This window comes from Rhea americana, unplaced genomic scaffold, assembly GCF_003343005.1.
Source record: "Rhea americana isolate MKP2758 unplaced genomic scaffold, rheAme1 scaffold_155, whole genome shotgun sequence".
Classification (NCBI taxonomy): domain Eukaryota; kingdom Metazoa; phylum Chordata; class Aves; order Rheiformes; family Rheidae; genus Rhea; species Rhea americana.
The window spans coordinates 1069775-1081976 of NW_028185650.1; the positions used below are offsets into that span (position 1 = coordinate 1069775).

Consider the following 12202-nt stretch of genomic DNA (forward strand, 5'->3'; position numbering starts at 1 on the left):
ATGTAACATTGGAAGAGGTACTGTATGCTTTGAGGTTGCTTTGTGTTTAGTAAACTTGACACCAGGTTTCACTTTACCTCAAAATATTTTTTTTCCCAAGCATTCTTTCATGYTGAAAACATTTTAGAATTCCTTCTTTCTAGATTGGAAACCCTTTACCACATGTGTTTTGGGACTATATCAAAGAAARGTTGTCTGTCAAGGGAAGAGTTTGATTTAATTCTTCATGATTAGCTGATAGTTAGCTCATTTCCAGCTACTTATATTTGTTCCTTGAATGTCCTGCAGTATGCTTGAAGTGAAGGTTGGTCTGAAGCTTGGCTGAAAATCAAGTGCATTTGCTGTGGAGAGTCATACATTTCTATAGATATCTCCATGGTCTGCATTTCTAGGTTAAAATGACATTTCTGATTTCTTCTGAAGAAATGAACATTGTTAGTGTTTAAACATTGTTAATCTGTTGACTAAACTTCTAAATCTGTTGACAGAAAGGTCAAAAGGAACAGAAGGACCCCAAAGTTAAGGTCAAGAACAGTAAAAATTATTTGGAGRAGGGAGAAAGGGAAGGAGATCATATTAATATTCTTATTGAGTGAAAGATTTAAAAAAAAAAATCGTAACAATTGTACTGAGTCAGAACAAAGGTTCATTTTGCCCTTTATCCTGTCTCCAGCAACATCATAAACAGATGCCTAGAAAAACTAAAATAAAATGGTGAGTAGGTACAATGTTTTCCACAATACACTTCCAGTCTCCAGTTGTTTACAGTTTATGAACCTTTTGAGTTAGGCTGTATCTTTTTCTCTTCCCTTAACCTATTCAATGTCTCCTTGAATCCAGTCYATATTTCTGATATCCACAGTGTTTCTATCATAACACCAAGATCCTGCTCTTCAGTGATAGAGATCAGTTCATATATCATATTTTTATTTAGGAGGATAGGATTTGTGTTTTCTCATGTGCACTGCTTTATTATCTACATGAAATCTCATCTGTCATTTTTCTGACCGACCACTCATGCTATAAATCCTTCTACAGTTTTTTTTTTTCAGTCAGTCTCTAGTCCTCAGACATCCTTTGTACTGTGAATTACTCTTATCAGCCTCCTTTGTTATTTCTGTGTTTTTGATATAACTTACAAATGTGCTAACGGTGCAGGTTCCTTACAGAATTCAGYTGCTGATGTCAGTTCCTGTAGTGGACAGAGCTTTTACTTCTACCTTTGTTTTCTGTCTTTCGGCCGCCTGTTCATCATCCGTGCAAGGACCTTCCTTCTAGCTGCTTAGCTTCCTTCAAAGCTTTAGATGAAGAATTTTGCTGAAAGCCTTTTGGAAATCTGAATATATCAGATGCCTTGTTGACAGTTGCATTGAATCTCTCTAAAAATTCAAATAGCCTTAGAAAGATTTGCCTTTAAAAAAAGCCTATTTCCCCCAAATTAGTCTATACATGGTATATATACTATTATACTATAAATATACTAGGTGTCTGCCAATTCTATTCTTTATTATCGTTTCAATTAATTTGTCTAGTAGACATCAGTTTTATAGTACGTGGGTTTACAGTTCCTTGGGCTATCCTGGGATTCTTTTGTGAGTTGCTGTCACATTTTCCACTTCACAGTTATAAAATACAAAAGTGTTTTTAACTGAGAGCTTGCCTGTTAGTATGTAATGCTTTAGCCCTTTCAACCTAGAGTTCTTTTTAGATCCCTTGGATAAACAGCTGCTGGTGACTTCATACTGTTTGTTTTGTCCACTTTTCCAGAATGAGTCTGTGGTCATAACATTTTCTCACAATCCCTCTTTTTGTGGAGCTGTCTGAATGTCACCAGTAGCTTCCATCAGGAATGCAAAGAATTAATTTAACTTCTCTGCAATAGCCGTATCTTCTTAGAGTGCTCTTTTTACACCCTTGTCAACTCCCGCAGAGTCTCTGGGAGGCCTTCCATTCCTGTTAAGCAACTGTATCTGCTCTGGCTGCTAGTCATCCTGCGAGCGCAGTCCAGCGAAGCAGGATGTGTCTGGTTCTGTAGTACACACTGCATCTTGCCCTGCAGACGGGAAAGTAGAGGATGTGGAAGGAGCCAAGTACACTGTGGAATAGCCCATAATGAGGTAGAAAGAACTCGGAGAACTGAAGGGTGAATATGGGGTACATGAGAAAAAGATGGGAATAGCGAGGGTGTGGATTAAATGGTGAAGTATTCTGAGGAGCTAAAGACGTGGGGGAACTGATGGATTTTTTTTTTTTTTTTTTTAATTTTTAGTGGGCATATCAGAGGGGATATGTTAACAACCTGGGGCTATAATGGTGGAGGGAAATGGAGGGGGAGAGAGAGACACACACAGTGAATGAAAACTGCAGGCCATTAGAAATAATAAAGCCCTGTTTTTTTCTCCTCTTTGTGAAGTAGATTGTCTTGATAAGATGCTCTTCTCTGYGGTGCCATTTGTATTTCCCTTCCTGCTGTCACCACCTTGTTCACTCCCATTCTTGTAGTTCTTGTTTTGTTCGTATGCATTTCTTCAACTACTTATTCATTATTCATATGGTACTTGGCACACTTCATCATCAAAGCTCTTTGCAAGTGTGCTGTGTCTGAGCCAAGATCAATGGTTAAGACAATTATCAAAAATACCTTATTCATATGGCACCGATTCTTTTTTTTTTTTTTTTTTTTTTTTTTTTTTTTTAGGCTAATAGCATAGCTGAGTACAGATAGATTTATTTGGAAAATGTATCTATTGGGATAATAGCATCTGTCATATATCTACATTATAAATCTATGAGATACTGAATGTTCTCAGCTCCCTTTCAATTAAGTGTGAGTGTTGAATGTTACGTATCTTGCAGGGCTTAGCTATGCAGAAACAGTAGGTGGTCATCAGTGTAATACTGGGTAGATTTTCCTGATATAGAAAGGAAAAAGAAATAATTCACATCCTGAAGAACACATGCTCTGGAAATACACTCAGGATGAATTGTTTTGGTCAGGACCTTGAGAGCACTGACAATCTTGCCTGTCCCTGCCCACCTCTCCCCATCRTGCCCAGCCCAGGGCCCCATTTCAGCTCAGACCAGGGCTGTCAGGCCCTGCCCTATGGCGCCATGGTGGTGCCCAGTCTCCAGCCCTGTCCTACCAACTCCARTCTGCAGGCAATCATCCAGCTTGACCATGGACCTGCCTGGCAATCATGGGCTTGTGACTGATCCTGGTTACCGTCACTTGACCTGATGCTTACCCTGAGCTGTGGASTGACTTCCTGGCTTGACCTTGGACCTGCCTCATCACCACAAACTTGCCTGATCATCTGGACTTTCAGCTGAACCCAGCTGTCATCCCTGGGGCTGCCCTGTTCCCTTGTGGGGCGGTGGGATGGGCCGTGGCTGGTGAGATCCTGCCCCTATTGACTTTTCTCTAAGTAATTATTATTCAAAGTTAGTGAAACTGCATTTTTCAGTGGAGACTTCCTGCTTGCCAGGATTTTGTCAATGAAATAGTTATGGAATAAATGACTGTGGTGATAACTTTCTTTTGTAAAGCATTTGATATTTTTCACCCTTTCGTAACTGTTTTGTCAGTGGGATCAGAATTCAAGGGTATGTCAAAATAAAGGTAAACCTTATTTCAGAAACTGTTTGTAAATCCCAGAAGGCAGATATTTGTCAAGCAAAAGGGTATAGTATTATTTGAGAAATACCAGGAAAGATCAGAGATACACTATTAATGAAGTGGAGACTCTGCTTTTGACTATAGTTTTAAGCAGCAGAARCACTGGATAAATTGACACTGAGACTTAGGGATCAATTCCATATTTACTTCTCTTATAATTGACAACTACAGCATTTTCAATGGGTAATAAGAGTATAAGGCCTTGTAGTCAACCTCTGATGTCAAGAATTTCCCATCGTAGTCTCAGAGTGGGCACTGAGATTGACGCAAATCTGAATAGAATCTAATAAATGCATGATGCAGTTCAAGAAGTCACAATAACAACTTTTCAGTGTCCAGAAAGGTGCTTCGAATGCAGCTCAGTGGATCAAAGCTGTGTGACCTGCAGAACTCACAGCAGTTGCTAGCCTTGTCCAAAACCTCTCGGGCATAGTATAGCTATCAGTAATAATGTGGTATGAGCAGCGACTGTTGTACTGGTATACCATGATGATTTGTTACTGCTTAACTGTCTGGAAAGCCATCACACAGAATTACAGTATAATTCAGAATGACTACTGCTTGGCCATCAGAGGTGCCCTGTGGGTAGGGAAACCCTAGGTATAAGGATCTAGCTGGGATTTAGTTTATTTGGACCTGTGGTTGCAGACTCTCACTTTGGACTATACAATTAACATCTGCTTTGATGGTTTTCTAGCAGTATTTGGGTTACATCAAGGCTCTGAGAAATGATCTCCCCTGATTGATGAGTTCAGATTTTGTTATACAGACCTTGTGGATCGCTGCTTGCCTTTAATGCCTGTCTGAAATGTACAGTTCTCTGTCTGTGTGTAGTTTCTTCATCAAACCTCACCTCATCAAACTGACTGAGAAGTCCCCCAAGAGCATCCTTTAAAATATTCATGTGTACCACTAATGCTTTTTTCTCTAAGTACYATTCACAGCTCCTCTTCCCATTCCCATTTCATATATAGAAAAACCTATTATACTGTATATATTTAATAGTATATATTATACAATCTAGTGCCTTGTTCCAGAATTCTTTTGTTTGTATTTGAGTGGGTTCCACTCTACTACGTACTGGAGTTGTCTGTGAAGGTGAAGTCTGGAGCTCTAGTGATTCGGAGGCATAGCTTCTTTACTYTCTGGTTACATCAGATGTAGTTGGCATGAAAGCAGAAGGTGCCACAACTCGGTGAGCAGTGTCTCTGTCTAGAATTGATGAAAGCAGTGCACTGTCCATGAAAATTAAACCACTGACTGTCTAAACCTTTAGACGGCAGCAGCCCATCTACCTGCAAGCACTGACAGTCTGTGGTGCCAGGGTCATTCATCTGCTTCTGAAATACCCCTTCTGTTCCTTGCCATCCAAGAGTATGAAGCATCTGCAGGAGGTATACATCTCTGTTGTCTCAACAGACAGCAAAACTAGACAGAACAGTTGGGCCTTACCTAGCTCTCTCTTCTGGAGCTTTCAGTAGTCAAGTAAGATGACTGTATGCCTTCTCTGGCTTTTCCAGTTATGTTAAAATATATACTTTGGATAAAAGAACTACATTTTTATACACATGCTTAGCTGAAGTGGGGACAGAAGTGGAGCAGTAGCTGTGATGAACTTGTAGATTTTTAGCTGCAGGGCCCAGTGGGGACCAGGATTTAGTCATAGGGGCTGACAATAGATAAAAGCATTCCAGAGTCTGAACAAAGCTGAAAGAAGCTGTTGGGACAGAAAGTAGCTGATAGCATCTAAAACCAGCTCATTATGAGATTATATAATAGGTTTCTTATTTGTTATAAATATGCAAGTTTATATTTGCCTGTATGCACACACACAGCTATTGAGGTAATAAACACTACACAGATTTCTGAATGCAGAAGTTGGGCCCCTAGTAGGAAATTTCTCTGACACTATACAGTTTTGGAAGGATTCCTCTGGCTGATGCTCCCTTGGGGATGTACCTAAATGGAATGATACTGAGAAAATTATTGCTGCGCTCTGCAGGTGCATAAGCCTTACAAGAAAGAGTTGTGTGGATTTTGCTTTCCATCGAAGGAATAAATAATGCTACTTCTGTAGCAGGGTTATTAGAATATTTATCACATTGGTGTTTGTCAGAGAAGGGCTTTCTATCCTAATTGCCTTCCAGTAATCTGACTTTCAAATGCTCTTCCTTTGGATTTTTATCTATGTATTTTCTTCTCCCTTCTGCTGACTGAAAGGTTCCTTGTTTCCAGAGTAAGCTAATACTGCTCCTAAATCGGTCAGTTGATATAAAGGAATAAAACTGCGGAGAAACAGAGTGGTAGTGTGTTTCATTCTTTTGGGAATAAGGGAGAAGGGATTACAGAGGGGCGAATTAGGGGGCCTCAAAGAAAAACCTAGAAAAATAAGGGTCCTTGAAGGAAGCTAAAAGTCTATAGATGAGATTACTTCTGAAAAAGCAAATGAGAATGCAGAAGGCAAACACTGAGCTGAATATTTGGAATGGAAGAATGAGAAGAGATTGGCARAGGGTCAGGGAGATGCTGACTTGAAAGAAAGAATGTGCAAGCAGCTGTAACCTGGGCAGTGCCATTAGGAGAGCAGAGTGAAGGCAGAGTTAGTCTGAACCAAAAAACTCATTCTGAAAGCTTTTACTTGCAGAGGTATTAGAAGGAGTTGCACAAAACTTGTGTGAAGGAAATTGAATAGCACAGGCCAAGCAGAAACAGCGCTTCACATTAGAGCAATATAAGTAATAGTTGGGTGACTCTGCAGCTAGATAGTTGTGCATGATTTGGTAACAACTGCAGAAATATGGTAGGATGACATCTCTGACTGTGTTGCTCTGCCAGCAGCTGGATAATTATGCTGTAAAGGAGGGTGAGAGAAAAAGAGGAAAACAAAGTTGTAACTCAAAGACTTATGGTCAGGCAGGGAGTATGTTAGATGATTACAAAACACAGGAATATTAACCCACACATGTTGCCAGCGTTGGAGTCACTTGATAATTTGTTAGTCCAGCTCCTATTTCTAGCAGAGAGCTGGATGTTTTATGTAAAAGTGGTTATCAAAGTGAAGTGTGAAATATGTTCCTCTTAAAGTAAGGGCCGTGTGCCTCTTCTGTCTATAGGCCTTGGGAAGTGAGCTGGGTGGGTGGAAAGTATKAGCAGCAGTAGCATTATGATGTCTGCTGTGGTGGTTTTTCTCTATTTCTAGGGTGTTCCTCAACCCCAGCAGAAAATGCATAAGATGGTATTTGGTAGCTGAGTGATCATCAGGGAATAGCTCACATCAGGATGTGTGTGTGTGTGGGGGGGGGGTAACAGGAGGGAATCCAAACATAGCCCCAGCGGGGAAGTGTGGAGGATGAGGAACAGGAGCTGCTGGAGGCAAGTCAAGAGGGGCCCTTTGAAAATAGGGGATAGATTGGGAGCCAGACCCAAAGTTCATGACTATCTAGGATATTGTGCAGATGGAAAGGAGTTAAACTACATCTCAAAAAAAATTTCCCTTTGTATTCAATAACTGGTTGTGCTTGCATACTGAAACAACAACTCTAATCTAGCCGCGGAAATAACCATGTTAGGATTGGCCTCCCTGAACCAGCAAGCAGTAAAGCTGCGCTGCAAATAAACCTGATGTCATGATACGACACTAGTTTGCAACACCCAGCGCTTCAGCAGGAACAGATCCTTTACATGCAAGGGAGGAGAAGCCTGGATTTCCCAAGGACACATATGTTGGTCTCACTGCACAGGTGTTGCAGTGACAGGATACACAGTGTTAATAGACTTTTGCTTTTTTCAGTGCATAACTATATGTAATCTGCAACCAGATTCTTGTTTAAAATAATGGGGGTGGACGGACAACTGACTAAATTCCCAGGCTTACAGCTATCTACAGCTTGTTGTAGTCCAGGGCCTGGAGTCTAGAGTCATGTAACCATAAGCAGCAGGCATTGTGGATTGTCATGTATTGCCAAATGGACCTGATGCTTTTGAGCAGACTGTYAAAACTAGAGGGTAAAGGAAATGGAGGGTGCAAAAACACAATTCCTGACTTTTCTGAGTCTTTTTGTGCATGCCCACTCTTATGCCCAAGCAGTATGCATTACCTTCTCAACTGCATGAACATCTTTACAGGTGCAGCTGCACAGCAAATGCTGTTTTGACARTGTCATTCCTATCTCTCCCTGTGTAATCCTGCACTTACCTTCTTTTTTCCAAATGGAATTAATCTTGATGTGTGTTTGCAATTATTCTTTTTTTCAGGATATTGCTATCCTTTACACTAAAGCCTCATGTCCTGCTATAGGTGGATCCCATCAGCATCAGTAGTTCTTGTTTTCCTGAAAACATGGTATTTTATATGCTTCCAAAACAACGTACTTTTGGGTGATTTCATTGCACTTGTAACTTCATATTATTGTGCTGATTTCTCTTAATATCAGTGTCCAGTCAGACTTCCTAAATACAAAATTAATTAGGGCCATAGCTGATGGTGGCTCAGACCTTAACCTCGTCATCAGACACAGTTTGATAGGGGAAGAATAACCATGTATGGAATTTTGTTGCGGTAAGAAGTGTGTTCCAGGGATTTCCTTACTGCTTGCTTTATTTCTCTTAAGTATCTGGCTTGGAGTCAAGGATTTGGGTATAAATGGCTCCATTGATCTGGTTTGAAGTGGCAGTGCTCACAGTCCATGGAATAATGGTTTAACTCTACTGCTTTGTTGGCAGGGAGATGTTATCTTCTGTGGTCTTTTATGGTTATTAAAAGTGCTGAGATTGCAGAGCTGGATGCACTATGTGACTTCAGGAAGCTAATGCTTCCAGTTACTAMGGGCTGGCTTTTCTGATGCCCTGTTCTCTGCCACCTTTCCAATTAAGCAGCCGTACAATGCAGCAACAGAGTCTCTTTTGCAAGAGAACAGATAGGAGGTCTGGATCATTTTCATTGTTTTTTTCCTGTGCTGCCATATCTGTTTGACGTGTCTGCCTTTTCTGTTTGATGTGTCTGCCTTTTTTTTTTTTTTTTTTCCCTTCTTTACAGGGCCCCAGGATGAAGCGGCAGACTGATGTCTGGGGAGCTTGGGGGGAATGGGGCGAGTGCAGTCGGAGCTGTGGTGGGGGAGTCAGTTTTCGGCAACGGCGCTGCTATTCCCAAAGGTGAGGGGTACCCTCCCTTTTTTTAAAAATGTGTTTTTATGTCACTGTGCTCCTGTATGTATGATCCAAGCTACATCCAGAGTCAAGCTGGCCTAATTCCAGCAGAATAAGTTATCTGAGTCCACTTTGACAGGATCCTCAGCTTCTGTTCACTGCTGTTTTGAATAGARCTCTTGCCAACACATCTCTGCATTGGCTCCTGTGCTAGAATACTGTGGTTTCTCTGAGATCTGAGACTCTGTAATCGAGAGAAGCTGTGTGATTGGTGTAACAGCAGGTGTTCAATCAAGTCCAGTGTATGCTGGCAGGCCTAGGGGAGAGTTCAGAGCAGCAGGTTTCTCTCCTGAGAGCCAGTGGCTGTGCTGAGAGTTTCTCAGGCTTATGATTCCCAGGAAGGGAAGGCATCCCAGAAGAAGCAGAAGACCAGAGGTGACTCAAGAGCAGTGTTAACACTGTGCCATCTCATTTGCAGCAGGGTTAGATGCAGTGAGGACAGTGACTGGAATTGCATCTATTGGAAATGGTGGACCTGAGACATCCTGCTGTGGATAAAAACAAAAAAAAGAAAGAAAAAAAAAAGTCAAAGCCTCAATACCCTGGAAAAAAGTAGCTTCTTTATGTTTAGGGTAATGAGAAGGAGTTTTCTAATACAAGAATCCAGAGTTACTCAGCACTGCTTCTCCCCACCCAGAGTAAGAAAAATTTTCTTTTGAAGACTGCCCATCATGGTATACACCTGTGTGTCTTGGTGTTAGGCCAGAATCCCTAAGGGCCTRTCTCTCTGTTTTTGGAGTGCTGAGATGATAGACATTAAAACGGAAGCAACAGTTGTTGGCTTCTCAGATTCATTTCCTCCCTAGCAGGAGGAAATTATACTCTGCATAATGCTCAGCTGGAGACATTTGACCGGATCCAAGTTAGTTGCACATTTTTTCRTGAGCACGTTTAGCTCTTCCCACCATTGAGTCTGGTGTGTGCATGAACAGCAGGTGATGTGCATACCTGTTCTGAATTGGCCAAAATTTTCCTGCTGACAGCATGTTTCTGGTAAGGATGCCTTAGCTGTGCACTGGTAAAAGGCTAGCTGAAGAACAAAAAGCTCTGCTTCCATTATGTGGTGAGAACGTGGCCCTGGGAAACTGAAGAGCTATATTGCAGTAGTTCCCGGTGTGTGTCTCATTTGTGCCAGAACAGGCAGATTTGTAATGATTACTGTGAAATGATTTTTTTTTTTTTTTTTTTTTTTTTGTGTGTGTGTATTCTTCAGACAGCTTCACGTTGCTTTTCTGTCTTTCAGGACTGAAGGCAGTTCTGGTTGCAGTGGACCAACTCAAAGCTACCGCTCATGCAATATTCAGGTACAGTGCTCAATTTGTGCTCTGTTTCTTGTTTTTACTTTCATGTTGTTCCTCTTCCCCAAACATCATCATTCTTGTTCAGAATTAACATGCCACTGTTAGCTCTTCTTTTCTGACATCGCTGATGAATACTATTAAACAGTACCACTCCAAAAGCAWAGTGGTCTCAGGCTAGGATTTATGATTCTGTATGGGAGCCATGAGGGATGCTTGTTAGTTGCATATTTAATTTGCCTCCTTTTCATAATGGCCCWGTGTAACCTTTCTGTTCTTCAAACAGAGCTGCCCAGAAGGCTCCCGAGATTTTCGGGCAGAGCAATGTGCAGAGTTTGATGGGACAGAATTCCAAGGAAAGAAATACAAGTGGCTCCCRTATTATGGAGGTAATGACAAACGCATATGGTTAATTTTCATTTCTGACTATCAACAGTATGTTTTGAAGTGACTTAACTGTGTTTGACTACAGTGTCCTAGCAGATTACTGCTCTTCCTGGAGTAGGAGAGGGTTTGGCATTGAAAAAACCTTTTTGCCAGCAATAGAGCATTGCTACCRTTAAGACTCTAAATGAGTCAGCCAAGAGACACCACTCATTACGGCAATACGTAGTTGTGTCTTGTAATGGCTTTTCTTTCAGAAATGTTGCTCAAGATAGCTGGAACGGGCTGCAGCGAAGTCCTAAAGTCTTAGAGAAGAAGCATATCTGCAGTATTTTTCAATATCACTGAAAGAATGTTGACTATGGCACATGAGAAACTGAAATGCATGTAATTAATGAGTGCTTCAGAAAATGACATGTCTTGCAACTGGCCCACACTTTCCTGAGGTTCCTGAGGAACTAGTTCAAAAGGCAGGTCTGAGCTTTGAGGTACTATCATTCAGGTTACTTTAACAAATTCTGAGAGATTTCAACATCGATTGAAAATTTTGCTTGCTGGTTGTTTGATAATGGCTCCCTTGTGTTCTGCACCAGCACTTGTTCTCGCTCTAGAATACCTTGTCCTCCATGGAAACATGGGAGAACAGCCCTACTAGGCACAACCAAAGACCCACTTGGCCCAATGTCCCATCTCCAACAGTGGCCAGCAGAGGTGCTTGAGRAAAAGAATGAATACAGTGAGGTTTTCCCAAGATACTTTTCCAGCCCCAGCATTTTGTGGCCCAGAAATTTGCTCAATATCTGCCATTTAATATCAGCCCACCTTTCTGTTTCTGCTCCCATGATCTAGAACTAGGTTCCTAATGCATTAGTAAGCACTTAGCCATACTATATAACATGCATTTTTTCTCTCTCTCTTCTATCAGCACCCAATAAGTGTGAGTTGAACTGTATTCCCAAGGGAGAAAACTTTTACTACAGGCACAAGGAAGCAGTGGTAGATGGGACTACATGTGAACCTGGCAAGCGGGACATCTGTGTAGAAGGAGTCTGTCAGGTGGGTGACCCTGTTGCTTCCTTTCCTTGTCATCATTTCTGTCAGTCTTTCTGGTGTTCCTCTTTCTTCTAGCTTRCCCTTCATAACACCGGGAAAGCAAAACCATTCAATTTCTGGGGGTGCTGAGAAACATGTGGGCAACATTCATCTCTCTCATTTGGGTAGAAGATACTAGCTCTGTCCTTCCTCTGCCAAACCCTTCCCTGCCTTCTCCTGACTTCCCAGACTCCCTAGATTCAGACTTTCTCTTTGGATCAGTGCAGCTTATGTCTCTTTTTTCCTTCTTTCCTCCCTCATTATGGTTTATTCATCCTGTGTTCTGACAGGCCGTTGGCTGTGATAACATGCTGGACTCTGCCAAGAAGGAGGACAAGTGCCTGCAGTGTGGAGGAGATGGCAGTACCTGCTACGGAGTGAAAGGCAATTTTGATGTAGCCAACCTCCCCAAAGGTACAGATGTAGATAGTTCGGGCAGGCAAGAAGGGGAGAGTTAAACCTAAACGCAAGCTGCTCTAAGGGCTGGTGGAGATTCCTRCTTACATGATTGAGGTAGGCAGGCTTGGATGTTCACTTGAAGAGTCTA

At 41.6% G+C, this 12202-nt stretch overlaps 1 protein-coding gene across 4 annotated transcripts in view; it reads left to right on the forward strand.

Annotated features, from left to right (window-relative positions):
* PAPLN (papilin, proteoglycan like sulfated glycoprotein) overlaps nucleotides 1-12202 on the forward strand; it is a 61938-nt gene that overhangs the window by 13653 nt on the left and 36083 nt on the right. For all 4 annotated transcript variants that reach the window (XM_085299839.1, XM_085299838.1, XM_085299840.1 and 1 more), the window contains exons 3-7: nucleotides 8712-8827; nucleotides 10125-10185; nucleotides 10466-10568; nucleotides 11489-11619; nucleotides 11946-12069. In XM_085299839.1, coding sequence (XP_085155965.1) covers nucleotides 8712-8827; nucleotides 10125-10185; nucleotides 10466-10568; nucleotides 11489-11619; nucleotides 11946-12069 — 535 coding nt within the window. The remainder of the gene's footprint in view (nucleotides 1-8711; nucleotides 8828-10124; nucleotides 10186-10465; nucleotides 10569-11488; nucleotides 11620-11945; nucleotides 12070-12202) is intronic.